Raw genomic sequence first — 27,484 nt, forward strand, 5'->3', positions numbered from 1 at the left:
TTTATGAGTTCTTATGAAGCGATGAATGCGCAACACAATAGTCACCGAAAATAATTTTTACAGGTTACACTTGATGTTTATGAATCATTTTTATGACTGGAATTAAGACTGTCATTCGAGGGATTTTCTCAAAGGTTAATTTAGATATACTGCGACTGGAAGATAAAGCATCTTAAAGGACTTTGACGTTCTGTTTGTGATGAAATGTAGGGAAGCAGATGCCCATTTCACGGTAAGATCAGAGCATTATCATCAAATGGTGAGTATTTTGTTTTGTTTGAATGCTCCTGTGCCGGACCATTTTGTGTTTGGGAATCTTTATGAAGTTCATAGAGTTGATTCTTCTGGTGCCACAAGGGGACAGAATCCAGTGTTTTATTGTGCCGGTCCCAAGCCCGGATACACAGGGTTGTGTCAGGAAGGGCATGCGACGTAAAGGCTTGGGCAAAACAAACATTCCAATCAAACCTGAAAATGGAGGACACTGATTCTCTGTGCCGAGCCCCTGCAGGGAAAAGCCGAAAGGAAAAGAAGAAATGATTTCATCTTCACATTAGTCCTCTTTAATTGGCGTGGAATGCGAATGACGTCTTTGTTTCTTAGCAGGAGATGACTTAATGTCTTAAAGTCTGAAATGCACATTATGGGCATTGTTGCAGAAATAATCCTCTTGCTGACCAAAGAGGGCGCTGTTGTCTTTTTTAATCTGGGATGTTGCTAGCAAATTCAGGTAAAACTCGTGTTTATTAAAGTACCATATACAAGTATACGTATACGTTTCCCCCGTAGTTTGTACGCTTTGTTATCATTTCAAATAATGTACGGCGTGCTACAACTGTTATACGGGAAGAAAATCTTACAAAAAAAAAACAACAGTAAAACTAATCCTCAATCTTATTTTTTTAGCGTTGCGTACGCGCGGTAAACTGTCTACATTTCCATTTGTGTTAGCGTTTTCTTATCATTTCAAATAATGTACGATGTACTACAACTTTTATACGGGAATTGTAATCGTTTATAAGGGCAGCCATTAGCCAAGGTTGACAGATATGGAGTACCGTATGTGATTTCCAGGCATTATCAATCACTTTCTGTTATATGTCGATCAAATTGTGTCATGGCAAGAAAATAATGAACATGTCCATGTGCAGCACTTTGTATGCAAACGTGTTTTTTTAAAAGTGCTCTATAAATACAGGTGAGGTGAGTTGTAATGATCCATTGAAACCTTCACAGTCAGTCGTCACCAACTGTGTGAAAATGGTTGACCATTACATCCAAAATAAATCGAAAATCAATTGTGACATTTTGGCCGTCATTCAAAAAAGAGATGTCAACCATCCATCCATCAAATCATTTTCAGACCTGTTTATTGTCACTAGATGTCCAAACTAAAAATAAATACAAGTGCCTTTGGAGACAGGCGATTTTACACGGAGGACATGAGACAACACCGGGAATGGGGCACTCCTGAGCTAGGGAAGTAAAGTTACATCATTGTGTTTGAATGGTCACCAAATATTTTTAATAGGAATGTCTCATCTGAATGAAGACAATCAGGAAAAAAAAGTTACATCCTGGGTGTAAAAACCAACACAAAATCGACATCCCGAATGAAGCAAATGGCTGGGGAAAAAATGGATGGATGATTTTTGAAGCATACAGTACTGTATATGTCATTAGAAATTAGTCAAGAAAAAAAGAACTCCAAATTGAGGATTATCTTGTGTTCAATCAGACTGCCTGCAGGGTTGATTTCTTTTCTATTCTGCTATAAAATTTGATGTATTTACCACATAATGGGAAATATAATGGGAAACAATTATTATACATAAAATAAGGTGCATTTTGTGTAGTTTTAAGGTTCATTTTGTAGGTTAATTATGTTTTATGGGGACCTGGCAATGGATTATTTTCATTTTTAATGTTTTTTTATTGGAAATAAATGTTCGGCAGACGAACTTTTCGCCTTACACACACTTTCTGGGAACCAATTAAGTTTGTGAGCTGAGGTATCACTGTATTCAAGTTTTAATTCTTTGTACTATGCAACACAGCTGGAAACGGCGGATGTGAACACAGCCAATCGGGAGAAGTACCCTTCCTTAATTTTGCGGCATTTAACATGCAATCGGCTTATCACCAAAAGCCAGCTGGGATAAACTCAAGCTCATCAGTGACCAGGTGAGTGTATTCAACTTACATCTTCCTCCTTTAGAGGAAATACACAATGCAGACCTTTGACTTGTGTGATGCTTCTGCCAGTGTATCATTTATTATCATGAATATTGCTTTCTGAAATGTTGGTAACAGAATCGCATTTTTATTGACAAACCCAAACTATGGCCACAAACTTGATCGCAGGTAAATATATCTATCTATATGTACGTATATAGATAGATAGATTTTTTTTATCCTTTTGACATCTTCTTTTCTTGCCATTTTCTTTGCATTTCTGATACACCTGGATAAATTTGACATGCTCGTCGATACAATGCTCCAAACGGGTCACGGTACCTACGTAAAGGGGTCGCAACACAGTCCAAGAAGAAGTAGATGTGATTTTTCTTGCTGACCTTTTTGTCAAGACTGGTAGCGACGCTCAAAGTCCTTTTTAGTCGTCCATGTCGGACAGGTTTACCTTTCTTCTGCGTGAAAAGGTAGCAAGAGCTGGAGGAAGTGGGGCTGCGTACGCAGCAGGATTTTAAATGTCAAGAGCGGATTTTCTCCATCGAGCTCTTCCCCGATTTACCTCGCACGGGCCCGACTGCTCGCTCACTTGCCAATTCACAGCTTGGTGTCCGGAAACTTGAACGATGGGGCGAGCTACACAAGAAGAACATTCAATGTTAAGAAACCCTCAAAAGACCATGCATGGTGTGCCAACCTGCTCTCAATGTGATCGAATTCTACATTAAGACACATGTGGTTTTGTTTCTACATATAAAACTCAATTGTGGGGATTTAGTATTTAAACGTTTCCGCCTTTCTGTTTTTTTCTGCAACCGCTTTATCGAAATTGATTTTTATGCTCCAGAGCCTGCAGAACTGATTGTGAAGGCGTCCAGGTCGATTTGTGACCCTGGTAACAAATGATGGCTGAAATGTGATTGGTTAAATGCTTAAATACGAAAACACATGTCTGGAAACAACGCAACATGGGAAAAATAGTGAAAGGAAGCTGAAAGACAATTTGGAATTATTTAATAAGAATTCATGGACAAAATATAATTCACATTAGTCTGTGATTCAGAAATTATTGGACCAGCAGAGAAGGCCAAGCAGGCCATAATGGCCCGCCACAGCAAGTTGGAATTATTTAAAAATAATTTATGGACTAAATTTAATTAATTAGTCTGTTATTCAGATATTTTTAGGCCGGCAGAGAAGGCCTTGCAGGCCCTGACGGCCCTCCACTGCAATTTGGAATTATGTAAAAATAATTTATGGGCCAAATATATAATAATTAATTAGTCTGTGATTCAGATATTTTTAGGCCAGCAGAGAAGGCTTGCATGCGCTGACCTGCCCGCCACTGCCATTTGGAATTATTTAAAAATAATTTATGGACTAAATTTAATTAATTAGTCTGTTATTCAGATATTTTTAGGCCAGCAGAGAAGACCTTGCAGGCCCTGACGGCCCTCCACTGCAATTTGGAATTATGTAAAAATAATTTATGGGCCAAATATATAATAATTAATTCGTCTGTGATTCAGATATTTTTAGGCCAGCAGAGAAGGCTTGCATGCGCTGACCTGCCCGCCACTGCCATTTGGAATTATTTAAAAATAATTTATGGACTAAATTTAATTAATTAGTCTGTTATTCAGATATTTTTAGGCCAGCAGAGAAGACCTTGCAGGCCCTGACGGCCCTCCACTGCAATTTGGAATTATGTAAAAATAATTTATGGGCCAAATATATAATAATTAATTAGTCTGTGATTCAGATATTTTTAGGCCAGCAGAGAAGACCTTGCAGGCCCTGACGGCCCTCCACTGCAATTTGGAATTATTTAAAAATAATTTATGGGCCAAATATATAATAATTAATTAGTCTGTGATTCAGATATTTTTAGGCCAGCAGAGAAGGCTTGCATGCGCTGACCTGCCCGCCACTGCCATTTGGAATTATTTAAGAAATAATTTATGGACAAAACATAATGAATTAGTCTGTGATTCAGATATTTTTAGGCCAGCAGAGAAGGTCTTGCAGGCCCCTGGCAGCCCGCCACTGCAATTTGGAATTATTTCAAAAGAATTTATGGACAAAATATATCATAATTAATCAGTCTGTGATTCAGATATCTTTCGGCCTTGGCCATGAGCGCCCGCCACTACTCGATAAGAACTCCAGAGTTGTTGTTCACAACAGCAGTCATGTGCCAATTGCTCCATAAATTTATCAACTGAGATTAGTCACCATTTTGAGATTTTATTTTTAATGTTGCTTTGTTTATTTGTGTATTTTTTTCAGTCATGTCACAAAACCGAAAGCCCCCAAAAAAAACAGACGTTTGGGTCAATAACTTCGATCCTCACTGAACTGAGGTTTCATATCAAGGTGTCACTTGTTGCCCAACACAATTACGGCTGATTTACTAGGATCCACTATTGAGGCAAAATTTCAGAACAGGACAGCGAGCATCAAAGTGCACACTCAATTCAGGCCGACTGGTTTGTTGTCTTATGGATCTGACGGAAATCCCAAACGCCAAAGTGAAACAGAAAAAAAAGATTTGTAAAAGACCATTTTGAAGAACAACAAAACATTTGCAATGAAGTCAAACCCAACCATAGTTGGACCGAAAACAGTTGAGGAAGCAAATTGATTTCGGTACCATTTCAAAACTGTATTTTGAGGTGACATCAAACCAGCAAAAGAAAAAACAAATGTTAATCCATGCGTATAACATGCGTATGGGCATAAATTTGAAATAATCTTGAATTTTAGTCGCTATTCCGATTTTTAATAATATAGTGCCTTGAGATACCAGTCACTAGATTTATGCTTATCATTTAATGGCAATGTGTCAGGTATAATTCCTAAATATTTTTTTAAGTAAACTCGTAAAAATGTTCATTTCCACTCTCGGCCTAACCTGACCGTCAAAACTAACACCAAACAAAGAATTAAACATTGTGCACTTAAAGGACAACCAACAACATTTTTTTTTGTTTCATCACTGACATCAGAAAAACGTTTTATAACATCTAAAATACCCAAAACACACAGGCTGATATTTTTAGTCAAATGTAAAACACCAATAAAAATGAGTTAAAGTGTCCCAAAACTATTTCAAAATGACCCCGGAAATTGCAAGTTTCAAAAGGTGCCGCCCCCTTGTTCGTGATGTCACGCCAGGACGTCTTTGCCTTGCTCTAGAATCAAAACGATGGCTTCCGATTCGGAGAAGATGCTTTCTTGTTACTCATCCAGTTATGAATATGATTCAAATAGTTCTGAAGAGGAAAGCATAAATGTTTGCAATCGATTAAAGAAGTACTTGCGTATCAATTCGAGCCATCAGGACTCCAATGTAGCGTCCCAGAAAATGCACAAGATGGCGCCCAAGCTCCGTTGGAAATGGGCTGATTTGTCTGCTGGGAATTTGTGTCAAATAAAATCAAATAGTAGTCTTGGTGCAACACACAACAATTCACCATCGTGTTATTTATGTGTTTTCCTTCTAATTTCGCCATCAACACGAAGTTTTCAGACCAAACAGAGTACCCAAAATGCATTGTGTGTCGCTTTCTCGGTCAGGGGCGTTCCAGAGGTGACGTCATGACAGGCATCGTCATCAACTCGAAAACAAGACTTCCTGAATATTCAGCGCGAGTCTTAAAACGTAAAATATAGCTATATGCGGTGGAATCTTATTAAAATACGCTCAGTAGAAGCCATTTGAAGCCATTTTACAAATTATGGACACAACTTGTCCGGAAGCGTCGGTTGTCCTTTAAAGCTACTTTGATAATATCCAATGGGGAAACTCCATAGCAACACAGGCTAACAATTAGCAACTATGTGGAGCTGTTGTTACCCTTACTAGGAGGACTCACATCCAAAATTTTACATACCATAAGCATGCTATTCCACTAATTATTATTTTTTGGTGTGAAATTATAAGCAGATCAACCCACCTGTTTTAATCAATCTCATCAAAAATGTTAGCCTGCATTGGGCCTCTTCTGCTACCTGTAAATTCAAAATGTCCTCACGTCTGCATTGTACATAGACCATATTACTGCAAAGAAAGACCATACAGCAATACTCTGACATATATTATTTATCCTCTGCAAAGACCAACGACTATGATTGCAGTATCGAGTCGCCCAAAGACAAGCCCAATTTCCAGTGCAGTATATCTCTATTGGTTTGACTTATGCTGGTCGTCAAGGTGCACACACAGCAGAATGAGCAGCACAATGCGCATTGAAGGAGAGAGTGACAATAAGTTATGGAATATGACATTATTGATTAGTATAGTATAGTATAGTATAGTATAGTATAGTATAGTATAGTATAGTATAGTATAGCATAATAGTATGTGTATGTATGTATAAAATAGAATAATATGTGTATTGGCTGGAATAGTATCTCAAGGCGCCAATGCATTTGCTAGCCGAACTAAATTGTTGCCTAAACTGTCTGCCTTCAAAATCTTGAAAGTAAAAAAAAAAAAAATTCGAACTAAAATGTAAAATGGTGGAAGTTGAAATTCTCTCAACCTCGCAAAATCAACATAATCAATCAATATGCATCCTCAACTTTGCTACCCTGATAGCCATATTTGCATTCAGGTTAAACTAGAATATGAAGGTTGTTAGCTCTTGTACTTCCGACTTAAATAAATATCTTGACACTACCGTCGTTGCTTTGCAGCCATACGAGCATGTTGCCAAGGTGACACACCACACAAGAGAAAGATGCATAACGGCGGGATGAAGATGGACGACGGATGGCAGGATGGAGATGTTCAAATTGGATCATCGGATGGAAGTGAGTGGGAGACACACACACACACACACACACACACACACACACACACACACACACGCACACACACACACGCACACTCTCACACACATACACACGCAGGCTCACAAATATTTAACAGTCTGTCACACACACACACACACACACACACACACACACACAAACACAAAAATACACACAGACAGCGGCCATGTGCGAGAAAAAGTGTGCTGACACCACAACATCTTTCAAACAAACTATAAATGAAACGTGTGTATTCGCGCCTCGTGCTCTCAGCATTGCAAATCTATTTGTTTACACCACAACACAAAAAAGTACCGTATTTTCTGCACTGTAGGGTACACCTAAAAAAAGATTTTTTTTCCAAAGCTGACCATGCGCCTCATCATGCGGTGCACCTTATGTATGGAAAACGTTTAAAAATATGGCATTTGTTGAAGATGCCCTTTATAATGCGGTGCACCTTATGTATGGAAACCTTTTTAAAATATATCATTCATTGAAGGTGCCTTTTATAATGCGGTGCACCTTATGTATGAAACAGGTTTTTAAATATGGCATTTGTTGAAGGTCCCCCTTATAATGTGGTACACCTTATGTATGGAAAATATTTTTAAATATCATTCGTTTAAGGTGCACCTTATATTCCAGAAAATACGGTATATTTGGTTTCTTTTCAGATGCGACATGACAAACGCTTAGCGTGTGAGACATTTAAAGCGTGATATAATGAGATGCTAATTTGAGGGACGGGGGAACGCGTGCCTGAGCGCTCCTCTTTTTCTTTTTTTTATTAATGTAATGAAATCTAATCAGCGCATGTTTGGATTCCATTTACAAAAATTGTCTTAAATGATGTCACAGCCGATTTTGGCCTATCAAAACCGTATCACAAAACGGACGCCCCGCTGAGATATTCAAAGGGATAGTGCCATGTGTTAACACAGTGTCTTTTTTTTTTTTTTTAACTTTGTTTTGTCTCTCCGTGCTACCGTGATGCTGAGAGGCACAGGGCAGTTACAAGGCCAAAACAGACCCCCCCCCCCCCCCCCCAAAAGACTCCCCCCTTCGGTCTCTCAGTCAAGTGTATTTGGAGAAGCAGTAGTGTGCAGTCATTGGATGGTGTTCACTGGGGTTGGGGTCGGGGCCATGACATGACATCGGGGCTGCCGGCCTCCTCAAAGTGCAGCAAAGTGTGTTGGTGACCCATCCAGCGTGTTGATTTGTCTTTTTTTGTTTGTACAAATGCATAGAAAACATCCAAAAACAAAACTGACCCTCCTCGCAAAGTCTCACAGTGGTGGATGCCTGCTAAGACAAGAGAGGCTACACACGGACAAAGAAAAAAAAAGTCCATGATTGAAAAAGGGAGTTTTTTTTTGGGGGGGGGGGGGGGGCATAAATATACAAATCAGCAACTTCTGGTAGCTACCAAGGGTTTGAAAATGCAAGGGGAAAATTAGCTCTGTCCAGGGGTGCAACCCTAATCACAGTCAGGGGTGGTCTGGGGGGGGGGGGGGGGGGGGGGGGTCCTTACTGGGAAAAAAAAAGATGGAGGTGGAAGAGGAGGCAGCCCTGAGGGGTTGGCTACACCATCACAGTGAGAAGGCACAGGCTCCAACTGTGCGTGGATTTGCGAATCGGATGCAAGTTGGGACAAGGGGGGCATGGAGAGGATGGGTAGGGATGTTCGGGTAAGGGGGGTGGAGCCTCAGAATATGGTGGTCTCGTACTTGGTGCTGATGGGCCGCCTGTTGGCGTCGCGCTGGTCCAAGAGCCAGGAAGTGCTGCCCAGGGAGTGCATGTCGCCATCCATCTCCAGGGGGTCGATCTGCCGGGTGGGAGGATGAAGAGGAGGGGGATGAAGAAGGTGACGGGAAAGAGGGAGGAGGAGTTAGAGAGAAAGGGAGGATGACATGGGGATTGCATGAGACGGGCGTCAACGCAGGAGGTTTCCTCCCACGGCCCGGGGGGCTCAATGCATCACACGGATGATTGACGAGATCTGCAGGGCGCCGCCGCCTGAGCTAACACACCCGAAGCAATAACGCCATGAATCAAGCAGCAAATAGACAACAATTGTTCAGCCTCCCCGAAGAGTACAGTGTCAAACTCACATGAACTGTTATTAACTCATTCTCTGCCAGACGATGTGCAAAAACATGTCTAATCCAATGCCAGGGTTTTTGTCCTTGTCACTTAGACTCGCAGAATATTGACTTTTAGCACTACATAAACATTCAATGCAGCGTAAGAAACCTTAGACTCTCTTCTTTCATCAGAAAAAAGAGTTAATTCATAAATTATATGGATTTTGAGTTATATGAGCTTGAAATGTGGGCAGTTGTCCAAAATACAATGCAGAACATACTGTACATATTGGTTTATATAGCACTTTAACAACAGCTGAAGCTGGACCAAAGCGCTAACATGGAAAAAGGGAAATGCTGCACCTTGTGGACAAGAAACAACATTGCCAGAGGCCATGGCCAGTGCTTTATCGGCACCCATGCCTGAAAACACAAAACCTGAACAAATTCGGGAATGGAATTCTGTCATATTTTCAATTCCCGAATAAATTCAGCTCACAAATTCTTAATTAGATTTTTTGGGGAGGAGTGACCTAATAGTGACAAAAATGCACAACAGGACTGTAGAAATGAATGAATCTGAATTTTTTTTATTTTTTCAGGGGAATCATTTATTTTATGTATGTATTTTTTAACCCTTTTGGGTCCTTTGGAATCAAACAGTGACCATACATCCGACCCATGGGTAGATATAGCAAAAAACAGACCACACATCCGACAGGTTCCACACTCATTCACCATCCATTTCAAAATAAAGGAAAGCATCCACCAAACACAACCAGGAAGCCTTTTGTTCCTCTAAACCGCAACACTCGCGCTCACGGCGTCCATGAGGAAAGATGGCAATGGCATGTGTGATAGGGAGATGGAATCTGCGGTGGTGTGATAAGTCGAAGATGAATGAGGTGGCGGGGGAAGGTGTGCTGGAGTGGATGTGCCATGGAAGCGGTGGGGTGAGTACAGGCAAGGAAAGAGAAGGACCTGGACTCCGGAGCTAACGGTGTGCAACGGGAGGAAGGTAGGACGGTGGGTAGTGCACGTGTGACAGTGACAGCAGCAGCATTCGAGCACTGGGACACCCTGGACGGGCAGCGGCGGCACCAAGAACACAAGAAGACAGGGACATGTTAAAAAGGACTGACACGAGCAATGTGACCACTTGACATGCTTCCCAAACGGTTCGTACGGACTTGGGAATCAGACAGTTTAAGTCATGTAGCATTGGAAAGCGTTTCTGGAAAAGTTGTAGTTGAGGGTTAAGTCATAGTTAAAATGTGCAAAGCAGGGGAACACACATATACCTGCAGATATTTTGCTTTTAATTACGAAAAACTAACTTCAAACGCACCAGAGAAGCATTGCATGCTCTTGGGTGTTGGAAATATATTCTGTAAGCAGGCAGCAGTTCCAAAGATAAAAAGTAATGAATATATTTTCTTCACAAATTCAACATAGGTAGCTATCATACACATGAAATAAAGCAGTCACTCGGATAGTAGAAAACACCAGGGAGTAAAACTAAGATCAAGTCGAAATCATGCTGAGTCAAATGCCAAAGAGTACAAGTGAGTTTTGAGGCAGGTTTTAAAGAGGCAGTGAGAGGACTTGCTGAATGTTTAGTGGCAGGTCATTCCAGAGAGTGGGACCAGCAACGGAAAAGGCTCGATCCCCTCTGAGCCACCGTTTTTAGTTTTTGGCACATCTAATAATGTCTGGTCAGCAGACCTAAGGTGCCACAAAGGTGTGTAGGGGTGGAGGAGCTCGGAGTGGTAAGGAGGTGCGATGCCCTTTAACGATTTGAAAACAAATAATAAGATATTGAAAAGAACTCAAAAACATATAGGGAGCCAGTTAAGGAAAGCCAGAGTAGGAGTGATATGCTCCCTCTTACGAGTACCAGTCAAAAGGTGAGCAGCAGCATTCTGGACCAGGTGGAGATGCTACACGGAGGATTGGCTGACTCCGAAGTAAAGCCCATTACAGTTATCGAGCCTAGATATGACAAAGGCATGAATTACTGCTTCAAGGTGCTCATGAGAAAGGAGAGGTTTTATTTTAGCCAGTTGCCCAAGATGAAAGAAGCTGTATTTAACTAACAGCACTAAATTATCAGTCAAGTTTAAAGTCACTGTCCAGTTTAAGACCCAAGTATGAGACTGTTGAGTTCAGATAAAAGTCATTGTCCATCTTAAGACCCAAGTTTGAGATAGTTGTCTTCAGACCCAAGTTTGAGACTGTTGACTTCAGATAACAAACAAGGGGGGCCCAAAGTCTACAGGATGATATGTTCATGGGCCACTGGGACCAAACAGTATCACTTCTGTCTTCTTTATTCAAGACGTTTTGTGTCTACGTTTTGATTTCCTCCAGGTAGGATAAAATTGGCCTGAATGAGAATTTGTCTTTTTAACTCAGTGGGACAAAGATCTGACAGTCATCTGACAGTTAGGATAGTGCCTCTTGCTTTGATGGTGAAGAGCTACTCACTGCTGATCTCCTCACGTTGCTCCACGCCTGCGACACAGGCCGACTGCTCTTGGTCTCCACGACCTCAGAGCCCAGGGACGTGTGGGGGATGAAGTGTCTATTCCTGGACTGCACGGTCATCTGGTAGGCTACCTCGAAGGCCTGGCCCAGAGTCAGGATGATCTCGTACGTCTGCGTCTGTGTCAGATGATTGTGCATTGGTGAGAACATAAATTAAATATACACAAAAAAAAAATCTTGCTACAGATTCAGTATACTAGCTCTGGCCAGTATGCGCTTATCACTAGCCGCTAGTGACTAGCAATACTAGAGATACTATGATTGGCTAGTGACTAGCCAATAATAATTTGCGAAAACTCTTATGTTGCCAGCGCTTTCCAGCAGGCCTTGGGTTGCCAACTTGAACTATGATTGGTGTGTTGGGTCAGATGGCTCTACTCATTCTCAGTTTGTCTACCTAATTTTATGTTGCTTCGTGAATCTGTCTTTTCAAGCAGAAAAGGTTCAAAGTTTGCCCGGACTTACCACCTCTGCTGTGCTGAAGACATGACAGAAATGGTGGCCGCTCTTCAGGTCCTTGGTGATGTATGCGAACGTGCACAGGTCATCCGGGTCCTGGGCGGCACAAGAGATGTTCCGGATCTCGTGCTCTGCTACGATGGTCTAAACAGAGGAGACAAAGAGGATTCAATAAACACAACGAAAGAGGGATTGGTTACCCTAATAATATATGTTGGTACCTTTGAGGCTGCATCAATAAACTTGACTCCCCTGTAGGTAATGGAGAGAATAACAACAGGACCCTTTCTGGAATCATTTGATTTCTAGAAAGCAAAGGGGATCAGAATCAGAATCAAAAGGCCTTTCATCGTCCCACAATGGAGAAATTTGCAATATTGACGTAAATAATGCTGAATTAAAAATTGACTGTATAATATTTGAGGAATACTTGCCCTAATTTTAGCGCATGCATCTTGTGTGGACTCGATCCCCCGTAGATCCCTGATTATCATTGAACCTAAGTACTGCAATAATCAGAACACATCAGATTCGACGTTGTCATTGAAAGTGTCATGAAATATGCAATCATAACCATCTCTGTGATCAGGGTCCTCTTGAGTTGGTTTGTTTTCATCATTCCGAGCTAGGGGCCTCACTCTGGCCAATAGAATTTGCCAACCCGTACATGCTGTTGAAAATCGATTTATATTTAGGCCCTGAACACAAACTCTTAGGCAATTTTACGGGGTCCAAAGGGCATTGCTACCCCAGTTGCCAATTAACTCATTCACTGCCATTCACCAATATTTTTTAGGTGCCGACCTGGCCAGACCTCGACTGGCCTTGACTTTGACATCTGTGTTTTAGACATTTCCTCTCTCCAGCACACCTGTTTCAAAGGCACACCTGATTCAAATGATCTGGTCATCAGGACGCTTCGGAGAAACCTGTTGACCACCTTGATCATTTGAATCAGTTGTTTAAGAAGACGGCAAGATCTAAAACAAGCTGAATCTGGGTTCCAGAGCGCTTGTTTTGAAGTCGACTGTGCAGATAGAAATGTCCAGTCTCGTATATTGATCACAGTGGTTGAAAGTCTTTGACTTACAGTTGCCTCATAGCCACAGGCGTCCAAAATAAGCTTCTCAGGCTGGTGGTGCCAAGCAGACATGGTAGCGTAGGTAGCGGAGTGGCTCGGTGGCCTGAGGTTGGCGCGAGATTCTTTGTGTCGCTCGCTTTGTCGGTCCTGCAGTGACACAGACGTTTATGAAGAAATTATGAATGTCGTTGGTACGTTGGCATCATAAACTTTGGTGGTTAAGTCATGGGTCTGGCTCGTTAGAGTCTCTGGATTCACTCCATCATCTCTGATGATGAAGATGTACATGTTGAACACTCCAGTTTTTTTCTGTGGTGGGAACGTGAGTGTGAATATTTCTTTTTTGATGGATGCCCTGTTATTGGCGTACAGCGTTTCTCTCACGCAAAGTCAAGCACTCCAGAAAATGAATGTTTGATGTCAGCGATCAGAGTACAAGCGGAGTAAAATTTCTTGTTTGGTTGAGCACGGGTGACTGCTTGAGTTTTTGCGGCAGTTTTTGACCTTTAGCCAAAGCTAACATTTGACAGTGGCACTGAAGTTATTCTTAGCCCTTTCACCTGAGGACCGAGCGAGCCGTCATGTAAGAGCTGTGAGAGTTCATGACAGCGAGACACAGATGTTGGCTGGGTTCATGTGTTAAGTCAACTCGCTAGCCAGGACTTTAGTGACATGTGTGACACATCTGTGAGGATGAAAGCGTTGACGGGGATGCATCATCTTTGCAAAACCTTAAACACACAAAAACACAATCTAAGGACACAGACGAAAGAGAACTCACAACAGAACGCGGCCGCTCACAGTAGGAACGCAAAGAGATGCTACAGTCCTGATCCGGTCCTCCCCGCCGTCGCCAGTCGGCTTCTGCCAAGGGCAGCAGCATGTCCATGGAACGACTGGTGTAGGGGTCCATCTGGCCCAAGGGGGAAGTGGTCTGGGACAGGAGGTCCTGGAACTGAGAGGCATAAAAAAGGCACACAAAAACAAACAGCACATGATGGTACAATGTTTAGACATCCATGTCGCCCCTCAGCTTTCCTGATATGAAGCCAACATTTATCTTCAAAATTGCAACAGCATTTTTTTTTTGCTGAGGGCTACAATGAAAAGTTTCTTCTGGCAGTTATCTTGGTCTTCAAAAATTGTGCCTTTACCAAGTGCCGATGTTTTTTTTTCTTTTCTACTGCCCAAAAAGAGAAATCAAGAGGTTGAGAGAGAGAGCGAGAGAGTCTTTGGAAAGTGTCAAACCTCCGCTAACTGAAACTGACTTCTTCCCTTTTCAACTTTTCAATGTGCGACCAGAATCTGTGCTTGAGTACAAAAAAATTGTGATATCACAAGTATTCAAACTTTGACTTGCTAAAAAAGCAATGAGAACTTGAAATCCTAGCATGGTCCTCACCATGATCGGAGACAGGCGTCGGGATTTAGAGGGTGCCTCCTCGTAGGGTCTCTCAGCCAGAGAAGCGATGATCCGCTTCCTGTGACCCAGCGGACCAACCCTGATGACCTACGGCGACAAAGACAATCCAACAAGGCGTATCCAAGCAGTCATTTGCAAACAAAAAGGCATCAGCGTGGCCTCTAAAACCCACTGACGAAACTTCGCCCCCCTTTTGACTGACCATCAATAATTCAGCCTCAATCTGTTTTACCATCAGCTTGACGTCCGCTCCCTGTCTCGTTCCCGGGAATGTTACATAATTCAGAAAGCATCTTTATGCATCCTGCCTAAATAACACAGTGAGCCCATTTCGCTCGCTAAATCAGAAACACAGTCCTGCAACAAACAGTTGCCGGACCACAGTCAGACATTGACCGACTGACTCACTGACTGAATCACTGCCCAATCAACTAACCAAGTGACTGATTGATTGACGGTTTGACAACTCACAAACTGTCTGACTTAGTGACAAACCAACGGACTTACTAAATCACAGACTGAATGAGTAACTAAACACAGGAACTAAGTGGCGAACGAATCGCTGATCATCAGATTCGTCAGACATTGAATGACTGACTCACTGAACAATCAACCAACCAAGTGACTGATTGATTGACAGTTTGACAACTCACAGACTGTCTGATTTAGTGACAAGCAAACATATTTACTAAATCACAGATTGGATAAGTAACTAAACAGAGGAACTAGGTGATGAATGAATCGCTGATAATCATTGACTAATCACTGACAAGAAAATGATTGATAAATAATAAATAGACGAATTGACTAACAGTAAGCCAATGACTTACTAACTGACTAAGGCTTGATTTTTATGCCTACCTTAAGTCACGCGCAAAATAAAGTTTCACTGTGAGCATAGAGTATTATTTGTTTTAGTATATTCATAGATTGGCACAGAAAAAGGGGCATCTGCACCATTGTGGGAGTGAACACAATCTTCTTCAATCATTGAAATGAAGCTATTTTGGAATGGGTCTGCCACAACAAATTGTAAAAGTGAAGCACCTGGTATCACATGAAGCAGATTTTGCCTGTCAAAAACTTTGTCGTAGAAACAGCAAGAAAAACGTCCCAGCTGTCTACGAGAAAGCTGATACGTTTGTCTCGTCTCACCTGGCCTGAGGTTGGCGAAGCATAAGAAAATCAGCGACCGTGAACGTAAACGCATAGGCCAATCGTAGCTCCTATCTAACCAAGGTAAACTGAGGACACCCTGTCCTCTGCTCTCTCACATTTGTGTGTTTGCCTTTTTTCAAAACCCTCCAAATATGTTTTGCTTTGTGACTCACCTCATAAATAATTTACTATTTCTAGTATCATTTGTTGAGGAAATCACACTCAGACATGCTAGCAAAAATAGCACAATCATGACTTTTATTTACATGTTTCCTTTCATTAGCGCCGTAGCAGTTGAGCAGAGGTTGAGAACACCAGTGTGTTGCCATGGTTACGTTGCACAGACTTTCTTTAAGCGTCCCGTCTTTTTTTTTCTCTCTTCTCCTTACATCGCCGCCATGCTCTGCAGCATCTCGCGGCAAATTGAGCGTGGCCGTGACCTATAAGCGCTTTACGTTCCCGCACGCTATCTTAAGTGCTTTATTATTGGGGTTCACGCAACCTGTAACCCCCGCGGGAAAGCCAGACCCCTGACCAGTTTTCGCCCAAGATGAGACGAATAATTGAATGCTTCAGACGAAAATAAAAGGATCCGCGCGACGGCGACATCTGTTGTGTAAGGTCTTGTAAGCTGCAAAGCTAATTGCATGAGGAACTGGAGGAAATGGACGCAGGTGTGCTAATGGGAAATTAAGCAAATTCATGCGATTGAAAAAAGTTTCTTGTGACTCAATATCACCTTTTAAAGAAAATTAAGGCTTTTGGGTGCGCCTTATACACCGGAAAATACGGTATGTAATGCAAAAATGGATGTGACTAATCTCAGAATTGATTGTGACCATGTATCCAATCCAGATGCAAATAACTGACATTTCGATCTCTTTCAGAACACTGGGCAATAAACCGCATGCTGCTTCATCTAGTCTACAGACTCCTCACACAGTCGCCTCTTCTGGTAAGTGGCTTTAACTTTTACGGAGACAGCAGTTGTTCAAAAAGTGACGTAGCGTTCACTGGAGCCTACTTACATTGATGATCTCCAGCTCCCACAGGTTCTTGACACACTCCAGCGTGCGGTAGCCACTGGATAGGAAGTTAGGAAGATACTCGTGAAGGCCCAGGCCGTCCAACCACGAGGCTAGAGAAGTGCTACCGTCACAACCCAGAGCTTTGACCTGTAGCAGGAACAGGCAGAGGTGAGTGGACTCTGGCCTCCTTGAATCAAACTCTACACATAACGATGAGTCAGTCCAAAGTGGATGATGTGTCGTTGCTGAAATCTGAGTGATGTACAGTGAGAGTTGGTGCTCTTGTACTGTAATTTTGGATTGGAAGAATTCATTTTACAAGCAGTCACTCCCCACCTGTCATTTTCCCCCAAAAAAGCTCTCTGAGCACACCCCACACTCAGGATGATTTTTTACAGACGTTTCATCAACTGGACTTTTGCTAACAAGGTTCAAAATTAGTTCTGATCATCTGCGTGTGTTTAGCCCGTGATTCATCAAGCACAATCATGTCAAATCACATGCTGAGGACACCATACATTGCTGGAATATACTGTATAATATACTGGAATTGAAGTACTGTACCTTTGGCAATCCGCGTGCCGCATGCAATATTTTCTTCCTGTGCCCTGGGTCGGTGATCCCGATGTCTCTGAGATCCTGGTCCTCCATCACGTTACTTCCCTGCACGTCCACAAACACAGTAGTTTCATTCAATTGAATGCTTTGACACACACACAAGCAAAACTTTTTCCATGTATAAGGCGCACTGGACTAAAGCCGCACCTGCAATGACTGACAAAATATGTCCAGATTCAATATTCAATCCAATCTGATTGGTTAAAACAATGAACCCAAAAATGAACACAAACTACTCAAAAACCCTATGAATTGGTTTGGCTAACACTGTAGCCTTTGTTCAGTGTATATTATATGCTGCTTGTCCCGTTCGGGTGACGTGTATCCTGGAGTTTATCCCAATTCCCTTTTGGGCAAGAGGCTGGGTACGCCCTGAACTGGCCGGCAGCCCAAAAACAGGCCATAACATCCACTTGCCAGAGGCTGACCGCTGAACAAATGTCTCATCCTCAACCACGAAATACAATCCCATGTTTGACTTTGACACTCCGAGTTATTTAAGTGTACGAACATGGACGGAGTTTGCGACACCAAAGTGTTTAGTGCATGCCTGACGTGAGGCGAGTGAGAGGACAATGAAGTCCAATAAATTGTGCATGCCGCGCTGAGATCAATGTAATGCGCTGCGACGTGTCGGGAACAAGGAAAGCCTTCCTTGGTGAATACGACGTGTCCGCACGAGATGCTTTCATTGAAACGGTCCAAGAAACCAGGAACATTTTGTGGTTCCTTAAGAATTGATCTTAGTTTTACTCCCTGGTGCTTTCTACTATCTTTGTGACTGTTTTATTTTCCTGTATATGCTAGTTGTCCATGTTAAGCACCTTGTTACAGTTGTTGTGAAAGCGCTATATCAATCTTGATGTATTGTATTTTATTGTATTGTATTGTTTTATATATATATATATATATATATATATATATATATATATATATATATATATATATATATATATATATATACAGTAAAGTCTCGTTATATTGATATCGGATATATCGATAGTCCCGGTTATATCGATATTTTTTCGGACTCCCTTGAATATCGATATAACGAGACTTTACTGTATATTTTTTTTAACATGACAAATTGCTTTAAACAACAAAGCGTATGAGGAAAAATTGGTTAGCTTTGCATGACTGTCCCTGTTTTATGTTATAGGTTTAGTTTATTATTTTACCTTACTTTAACTGTATTGATAAGCGGGCTGCCCGATGGTGTAGTGTTTCGCGCGTCGACCACACAGTGCAGAGGTTGTGGGTTCAATCCCAGCTCTGCCCTGCTTATGTGGAGTTGTTATGTTCTTCCGACGTGGGTTTTCTCCGGATGCTCCGGACAAAAATGTGTCCCCTCCAGTGCCATAGTTTTTGTCATTGTCACTCGAATTCCAGGACCCACCGAATATTGAGTTTTAGGACTACATAAACATTCAATGCAGCGTAAGAAACCTTAGACTCTCATTTCATCAGATAAAATGAGTTAATTCCTAAGTTATATGGGTCTGGAGTTATATGAGCTTGAAATGAGGGTGGCTGTCCAAAATGCAATGCAATACATACATATTGGTTTATATAGCGCTTTGACAACAGCTGAAGCTGGAACAATGCGCTAACATGGAAAAAAGGGAAATGCTGCCCGCTTGTGGAAAAGAAAAAAAAATGCCAGAGGCGATGCCCACCGGGAATGGCGCTCTCCGTCATATTTTCAATTCCCGAATAATTTCGTGAATGAGTTATTTTTTTGTGTGCTTTATATGTAACATGTGGAGGGGATTAAACATTCTAATGGATACCCCAAATTCTTAACGACCCCAAGAGAAAACCGTAACTCCAATATGGCCCGCGGCAAAAAAAGACACCCTTGCCGTACTTGTACCGACGTATTGCTTTCAAGTCGTTCATAGCAGACAGCGACTGTACAGAGTGAACACAGAGTGATTTTGAACGGAGACGTGAGAGTGAGCCTGAAAACTGTGCATCTAAGCGTTTTCCCCCCCTTCCCCGACGCGTACTGCTGCATATTGATTGTTTCCAGCCAAGAATGTTCAAAATGTTCTATCTCTCCTCCGTGCCGCTGGCTCGGCCCCAAAGCCCCACTGCAGCCCGACGAATAAAAGGTCGCCAGCCATAAATCCAGCAAAGGCGCCTGAAATAGATTCTCCCCAATTTGACAACGCCTCAGGAGCCTCTCGCTCAACATCTTTGACGTCACGCGACGCTAAAAATCTACGCTTGAGTACTTGCATAGCTAATGAGCCGCACGCCACTATTGACGTGATGCGCGGCGACTTGCTGCTGCTGCTGCTGATGATGATGAAGCCGTCCGTACTTGCGCTCCTTCGTCTCGCCGCGTGAGCTTGCAAAATTTGCATTGCTCTCTTGACCCGTACGCCAAATGATCTTTCTTTTTAATGTCTGAAAGAGCTTGGCAGGCGCTGCAACGTCTTACGCTTTGTGTGTTCACGTCCGTAGCTAGCCCAAAGGCATTAGCCAACAAAATCCCTGGCCACTAGGGGTTCCTCTCATATCTCAGAATAGCTGAAAAACAGTCCTTTTCATTTTCAGGCCAAAGCCCTCGCCAATATAAAATCAGTGGTGAGCCATCGGGGGTGCAAGGCCTTCTCTGCTGGCCTAAAGATATCTGAATCGCAGACTAATTAATTATATTTTGTCCATACTGTAAACTCTTTTTAAATAATTCCAAATTGCATTGGTGGGCCGTCAGGGCCTGCAAGGCCTTCTCTGCTGGCCTAAAATTATCTGAATCGCAGACTAATTAATTATTGTTTGTCCATTTATTCTTTTTAAATAATTCCAAATTGCATTGGTGGGCCGTAAGGGCCTGCAAGGCCGTCCCTGCTGGCCTAAAAATATCTGAATCACAACTAATTAATTATATTTTGCCCATGAATTCGTATTAAATGATTCCAAATTCTCTTTCAGCCTCCCTTTCACTACTTTTCCCCTGCTGCGCTGCTTCCAGATGTGTGTTTTCGTATTTAGGCATTTAACCAATCACATTTCAGCCATAATTTGATAACAGGGTCAGAAATCTACTTAGACGCCTTCACAATCAGTTCTGCAGGCTCTGGAGCATAAAAATCAATGCCAATGAAACAGTTCAGAGTTCGAGTTGGCAACCCAAGGCCTGCTCGAAGGCGCTAGCATCGTCAGAGTTTTTGCTAACTAATATTGGCTAGTCACATGATTGGCTAGTGACTAGCCAATCATGTGACTAGCCAAATGTATCACATTTATCCCATTGAATGTATACTCATACACATCCAATCATCTTGAGACATGCACATGGTCCGTAAATAAGTTTGAAAAAAATGTTCTAAATAAAATTGTCTTTCGAGAAATCGCCATCAAGACTTGAACCTGTTCATGCCCACATTGCAGCGTTTTTTGTTGAAAGCATCACAATCGACGGCAATATTTATGCACGAGACGAATGTGCAGTTCTCAGGTCGACGATTTGCCACATTTTTGCTGGGACGTTAAAGCAATAAACTGTTAACACACAAAGCAATAAAAAAATACAAATTAGAAGAAAAAAAGAATACCGCATCAATGATGAGGGACCCACTTGGAGTGGAAAAATGCTAATGGTGGTGTGAAACTGATGGTAATGGGCACACAGCTGTTCATAATTGATGATCCCTCAAAAGCTGTCTCTTGGTGCAGTTATCACGAGCGGCGGGCGGAGAACCTCACCGCTCATGCGCTCGTTCTGCTTCGCGGGCTCGGCCGCTGGGGGGAACCTGTCATGCGGCACGGACGACTCAGCCTTGACTTCGCCCGCCTGCCCGCCGCTAATCTTTAAAATGAGCTCCAGAATTACACAAGGGTTCAAGCTAACATGTGCTGCCAACACGCTAACTTGAACCCACAACATACAAAATATTGAGGGTCAAGCTGACCCCTGAAATTTATTAGGGTTAAATGTAGAATTTATTTGCTCTTTTACTGTTTATTTGAAATAGTTCTTTTAACCCATTCACTGCCAGACATGTGCAAAAATGTGTTCACTCCAGTGCCAGGGTTTTTGTCACTGTCACTCGAATTCCAGGACCCACAGAATTGAGTTTTAGGACTACATAAACATTCAATGCAGCATAAGAAACCTTAAACTCTTCTTTCATCAGAAAAAAAGAGTTGATTCCTAAGTTATGTAGGTCTAGAGTTTTATGAGCTTGAAATGAGAGCAGCTGTCCAAAATACAATGCAATTCATACATATTGGTTTATATAGTACTTTAACAACAGCTGAAACCTTAGACTCTCTACTTTCGTCAGAAAAGAAGTTAATTCCTAAATGAGTCCGGAGGTATATGAGCTTCAAATGAGGGTGGCTGTCCAAAATACAATCCCATAGATCCATATTGGTTCATATAGCGCTTTAACGACAGCTGAAGCTGGAACAAAGCGCTAACATGGAAAAGAGGGAAATGCTGCCCCCATTTCAAGCTCATATAACTCCAGACTCACATAATTTAGGAATTAACTATTTTTTCTGATGAAAGAAGAAAGTCTAAGGTTTCTAACGCTGCATTGGATGTTTATGTCGTCCTAAAACTCCATATTCTGTGGGTCCTGGAATTTAAGTGAAAATGACAAAAACCCTGGCACTGGAGTGGACACATTTTTGCACACGTCTGGCAGTGAATGAGTTAAATAGCTGATGCAATAGATACTATTCTACCATTAAAAACATAATTTGTGTCTCAATATCATCAGGGACATCCCAAATTGCTCCTAAAACCCAAGCTGGAGCACTTTTGCTTGACAGCATTGAGGAATCTGGAAACATGTTTAAAGGGCACGCGATGAAACATCGGCCCCATCTCGCCGACTCGTCTGACCTTTGCCGTTGTTTACAAGCATGGCATCGGCGTTCTCCTCGCTCAACTCGTTTGCCTCGCTGAGCCCATCATTTGTCTCGCCCATGTGTCAGGTCCAGCAGACACATGAGGCGTCATACACAAATGAACATCACAATGCTTAATGATCCATAGTCCTAATCACATTATGTTGGGGGGAAAAATCTTCCCCTCCTGCACGGAATCATTCAGTCTAACACCGGGGACAGTTTTATCACGTATGAATCGTATTGGATAAAAATAGATTGTGTAATGCACATGTCATGACATACTGTATATGGGAGCGATTTACGGGCTGTAAACTTAATTTTGACGAATGTGGGTCAAACGTCTATCTCTTCAAGAATTGAACCATTACCGTATTTTCCCATCATTATTTACCTTGTTGTATGAGGCAGTCTGACTTACATCCGTGTATCCACGAATCAAGGCACTTATTACGATCAACATTGCTCGCAAGCTAAAATCTCCAATTTTTGTTGAAATGTTTAAACATGGCGCAGAAGGAACAGTGCCCATCACAAAATCATGTACATAACAAGACTTCTCGAGATGCTTGTAGGACTATTTTTTTTTGTGCCGCCTTTTTTGTCTTATGCCGCTTAGCTCTCAGCTAACTCTGGAAATAGCAGAGTTAGCAAAACCTTTTTTGAAGAGGTCCTATTGTTGTTCCTTTTGAATACTACCTCGCAACAAGTAGCTGACACAATAACCAATGTTTAACGTGACCAATGGACAACAAGAATATTCTCATTTTAGTGTCTTGTACCCCACCAGTTCCTTTGATATAAAAGGCCCAAGCCACTTCATGCAACTTGGAGCTACAGCTCATTTGCGAAAGGTCATGGAGCAGCAACTCACCACCACGCCGCTTGAGCCCAACTCCGGCATGACAAGGTGACGTAACACAATAGCAGCAGTTCAAGTGCTCACTCGGAGCCCCCCTCGGGGTGGCGTTATTTACGGCACGACAGCCAACGTTTGACCTGAGGAGCCAACGACGTCAAAAAGCACGTTTCTCTGCAATTTAACAAACAAATCATATCAAACACGATAATGCTTTTAGTCGTGCTGTGGGCAGTGAAGTGCAGTTAAATGGGCTGATTAATATGTAATTAAGGGGGCGGAGTCCTCAGTATGGCCTGACTTTACCACATGCATCAATTTGTGTCATTCATTATTTCAAGGGAACATCATATGAAACATCTTTTAATTCATTCACTGCCATTCACGGATTTATTCGGGAATTGAAAATATGACGTAGAGCGCCATTCCCAAATTTGTTCGGGTTTTGTTTTTTCATGCTTTGGTGCCGATAAAGCACTGGCCATGCCCAGAAATTTCTCCATAAACTCCAACTCGTCCAAAATTCTTCAGCCCGGATCATCACTAGAACCCCCTCCTTTCACCACATCACCCCTGTACTCCAGCAACTCCACTGGCTACCGGTTAAACATCGTATCGAATTCAAAATACTTCTGTTTACTTTCAAAGCCATCCATAACCTTGCTCCTCCCTATCTTTCTGACCTGCTTCAAATCTCTGTTCCCTCTCGGTCCCTCAGATCCTCATCCTCCCTTCACCTCTATGTGCCCTCTGTCCGTCTCACCACGATGGGATGCAGAGCTTTCAGCCGCTCTGCTCCCAAACTCTGGAATTCACTCCCACCCAACATCCGTAATATTGACTCCCTCCCTATTTTCAAGGCTCACCTCAAAACCCATTTGTTTAAAATTGCTTTCAATGTCTGATTCTCTCTGCTATTTTATTATTTATCATTTTACTTATGGTTTTATTGTTATGTGCTGTGTTCTATTGTTTTTATTGTAAAGTGTCCTTGGGTGTTTTGAAAGGCGCTTGAAATAAAATGTATTATTATTGTGGCAATGTTTTTTCCACAGGGGGGCAGCATTTCCCCTTTTCCATGTTAGTGCTTTGTTCTCGCTACAGCTGTTTTTAAAGAGCTATATAAACCAATGTGTATGTATTGCATTGCATTTTGGACAGCCACCCTAATTTCAAGCTCATAACTCCAGACCCATATCATTTAGGAAATACAGTAAAGTCTCGTTATATCGATATCGGATATATCGATAGTCCCGGTTATATCGATACTATTTCTATGCACGCACGGAGAAAATTACATGCAAACAGGATCGGATATATCGATAGTCCCGGTTATATCGATATTTTTTCGGACTCCCTTGAATATCGATATAACGAGACTTTACTGTAACTCTTTTTTTCTGATGAAAGAAGAGAGACTAAAGTTTCTTACTCTGCGTTGAATGTTTATTTAGTCCTAGAAGTCAATATTCGGTGGGTCCTGGAATTCAAGTGACAATGACAAAAACCCTGGCAATGGATGGACACCTTTTTGCATATCGTCTAGCAGTGAATGAGTTAAATAATTTTTGCAGTTGCGCCTTGACTTACAAATTCAATTTGTTTCAATACAGTCCCCCACCATTCCCCATTGAAATGATTGGAAATGCCAATAATCCGTTCCAGCGGTCTTAATAACATCAACATTTTTTCATGTTTTTTTTTTTTACAAAAACAAAGCTATCATTTTACAGCATGAAAGCTAATTATAAATACATCATTTAACTTACTCACTGCCAGGTGTGCAAATAAGTGTTTTTGTCATTGTCACTTGAATTCGAGGACCCACAGAATATTGAGTTTTGAGACTACTTAAACATTCAATACAGCGTTAGATACCCTAGACTGTGTGTTCTCCATACTTTGCCAATATTGATGATTCTGATTCCAATTCTGATACTTTAAATGGACTTTGTGCTGCGCATTCCGATGTGTGTTCCTTCGTCACAACGGGGTGGTATAATACAGACATTTAAAAAAAGTACAATTGGGGATGTAACAGAAGACAATTATCTGAATTGATCTGCAATATCCAATCCAATAATATAAAGTATTAAAATAATAATTTTTTTTCTTTATTCCTTCTTTTTTTTACTGTATGCATGAGTTGTTACGGCTTGTGTTTAAATACCGGTTCATTTTAATTGTTTGATATATCAACATGAACCTGGCTCCATTTTATAAGACAAAGCCAATGTGCTTTGGTTGTATTTTGAAGCAAGCATTAAGCTTCTGCGCACCATTTGCCAAACCTGTAGCACTGTAGCTAGAGCTCATAACTCATTTTTTTGCTTGAGACTCAAGACAAAAAAAACTTTTTCCCCACTGTTACATAGCAGAGTGTGCCAAAGGCCAGAAGCTAAGCCCTCGGGTGCGCGGGTACGTCGATCCGGGCGACTCACCATGTAGCGCAGGTCGTCAAAGCCGTTGAGCAGGAACTTGCCCTCGTACTGCGGCAGCCCGGCTCGCTCCAGCCACTCGCCCACCGGCTGGTCCAGGGCTTTGCCGCACGCCCCATCTGCCGAGAGAGGGAAGCGCTTGAGCAGCGAGAAGCCCTTGAGCCGGTAGCAGCGGCACTCGGAGGACGACACGTGGCACTGCCACATCATCCTCGGGCAGAGTCGAGTGCGGCAGCACCGGGCTAGGCTCGGGGAAGGCAGGGTCCGGGATTCGGGGGAAAAACCGCCCCTGGTGCTAAAACACAGGAGGAAGCAAAAAGAACGCCGGCTAGGCTAATGGGTTACGGTTGGGCAAAGGTGAAGGGAGAGCGACAAATTTGGGCTTGACTGGGCCCACGAAGACACCCTAAAAAAACATGGGTATTCACACGGCATGATGCTCTATCCCTAAAGTCGGGGTGGTCGGAGGGATAGTCAACACATACTTGTAAAGCTCTGGCTGAGTCCCATGGCGTCATTGGTCAAGTACTTTTACAGCTAGGGCACCGTAGCAGCATTCTTAAAGTACACTTGAGGTACCGACGGCGGGATCATTTTTTCGTCCGGGGTGGGTCAGTGAGGGAGCCACAAAGGTGTCAGTGGGTAGTTGGGTTTATTTGTAAAAATCCTGCAAGGGGGGCCAAGACGTCCTCAACTGGCCAATTTCATAATCCCAAAGGGGGGGTTCGAAGTCCTGGGAGGCATTCACGTTAGCTGCTGGAGCGTCCGCAACGTCACAAACGTTGGGAGTCGAAGAGCGTCGCAGCCCACCTGGCTCCTTTGCCGCTTTGCTGCATGCCCGACGCTGCTCAAATGGTAGTTGGAAGAGAGTAGGGATGTGGGGGGGGGGCACACTGAGCGCCTTACGGATCACAGTGCATATCGTCCCTCAACCTGGTTCAGTCTCCCGCCGCTGATGCCGCCGCTGCACTGCTGTCCTCCCATACGACTGCAAGCAATGACCATGCCCCCCCCCCCCCTACCTCACTTCGCTCCCCTCTCTTTATCCCTCCACGTCCTCCACTCAGGTCTCATCCCTGCTCCGTTTTTACACCCTCCCCGTTCCTCGTCTCTCTCGGTTTCTGCGCTAGCCGATCTCCAAACCACCCCTTTTTTTCCAGATCGCACTGCAGGGCTGCCATATGAGGTTCACGTAATCACCCCTCGCCCCCCACTTCCTCGCCCGACCCTTTCCTCATTCACTTCTCTCTCACTTGAGTGCACACTTCTGTCTCTGTCTTGCTCGAGAACTGATTAGGGATGCATATGGAGAGGCGCTCGGATTTTGCCAGCGAAAAAAAGGACATCGCAGATAGATAAAAAAATTAAAAAAACAGACAAAAACCTCACTGTTCCAACTGGAGTTAACCAGAAAAAAGACACTCATCCTCAAATAACAGAAGTATGGGGGGCAATAAATGTATACGGCAAAAAGTGTCATGAACAAGCCTGCCAAGTATGAATCATAATTGCCAAGTGTACACGATTCAGCTTCAAAATCTTTGTGGTCGTACTTCGCTGAAAATGTCCATTTTACATTCTTTGGGGGTGCATCTTCAAGTCAAAGTCAAGTCAAAGTCAAAGTCAGCTTTATTGTCAAATATGCTAATATGCATGACATACAGCACAGATGAAATTAATGTCCTCTCGGACCCAGCGTGCAAGACATGCAAGGCACTTATAACGTGGCTAAAAAAGACATACAATTGACAACAAACAATACATGTAATTTCTGTATGTAAAGTGAGGTAGTGTCGTATGGAAAGTGAGGTAGTGACATATGTAAAGTGAGGAAGTGACGTACATAGAGTGACGTAATGTCGTAATTGCAAAAACAAACAACAAGAAAGGGTTGAAGTGAGGTCTTGTCTAA

The 27,484-nt window shown here is 42.5% G+C and overlaps 1 protein-coding gene across 10 annotated transcripts in view; it reads right to left on the reverse strand.

Annotated features, from left to right (window-relative positions):
• Positions 1 to 1,353: 1,353 nt before the first annotated feature.
• Positions 1,354 to 27,484, reverse strand: part of anks1ab (ankyrin repeat and sterile alpha motif domain containing 1Ab) — a 42,443-nt gene continuing 16,312 nt past the window's right edge. The window contains exons 1-14 of one of the 10 annotated variants that reach the window (XM_089010637.1): positions 26,058 to 26,770; positions 25,576 to 25,691; positions 17,356 to 17,454; positions 16,792 to 16,938; positions 14,585 to 14,692; positions 13,964 to 14,137; positions 13,192 to 13,329; positions 12,536 to 12,607; positions 12,323 to 12,406; positions 12,108 to 12,245; positions 11,583 to 11,759; positions 10,077 to 10,175; positions 8,739 to 8,836; positions 1,354 to 2,826 (exon numbers count right to left, since the gene is read on the reverse strand). In XM_089010637.1, coding sequence (XP_088866763.1) covers positions 2,712 to 2,826; positions 8,739 to 8,836; positions 10,077 to 10,175; positions 11,583 to 11,759; positions 12,108 to 12,245; positions 12,323 to 12,406; positions 12,536 to 12,607; positions 13,192 to 13,329; positions 13,964 to 14,137; positions 14,585 to 14,692; positions 16,792 to 16,938; positions 17,356 to 17,454; positions 25,576 to 25,691; positions 26,058 to 26,082 — 1,590 coding nt within the window. In that variant the 5' untranslated portion in view covers positions 26,083 to 26,770 and the 3' untranslated portion in view covers positions 1,354 to 2,711. The other 9 variants (XM_089010635.1, XM_089010638.1, XM_089010629.1 and 6 more) reach the window with 9 other exon arrangements.

Source organism: Hippocampus bargibanti, linkage group LG12, assembly GCF_051943395.1.
Source record: "Hippocampus bargibanti isolate YZ-2025 linkage group LG12, ASM5194339v1, whole genome shotgun sequence".
NCBI lineage: Eukaryota > Metazoa > Chordata > Actinopteri > Syngnathiformes > Syngnathidae > Hippocampus > Hippocampus bargibanti.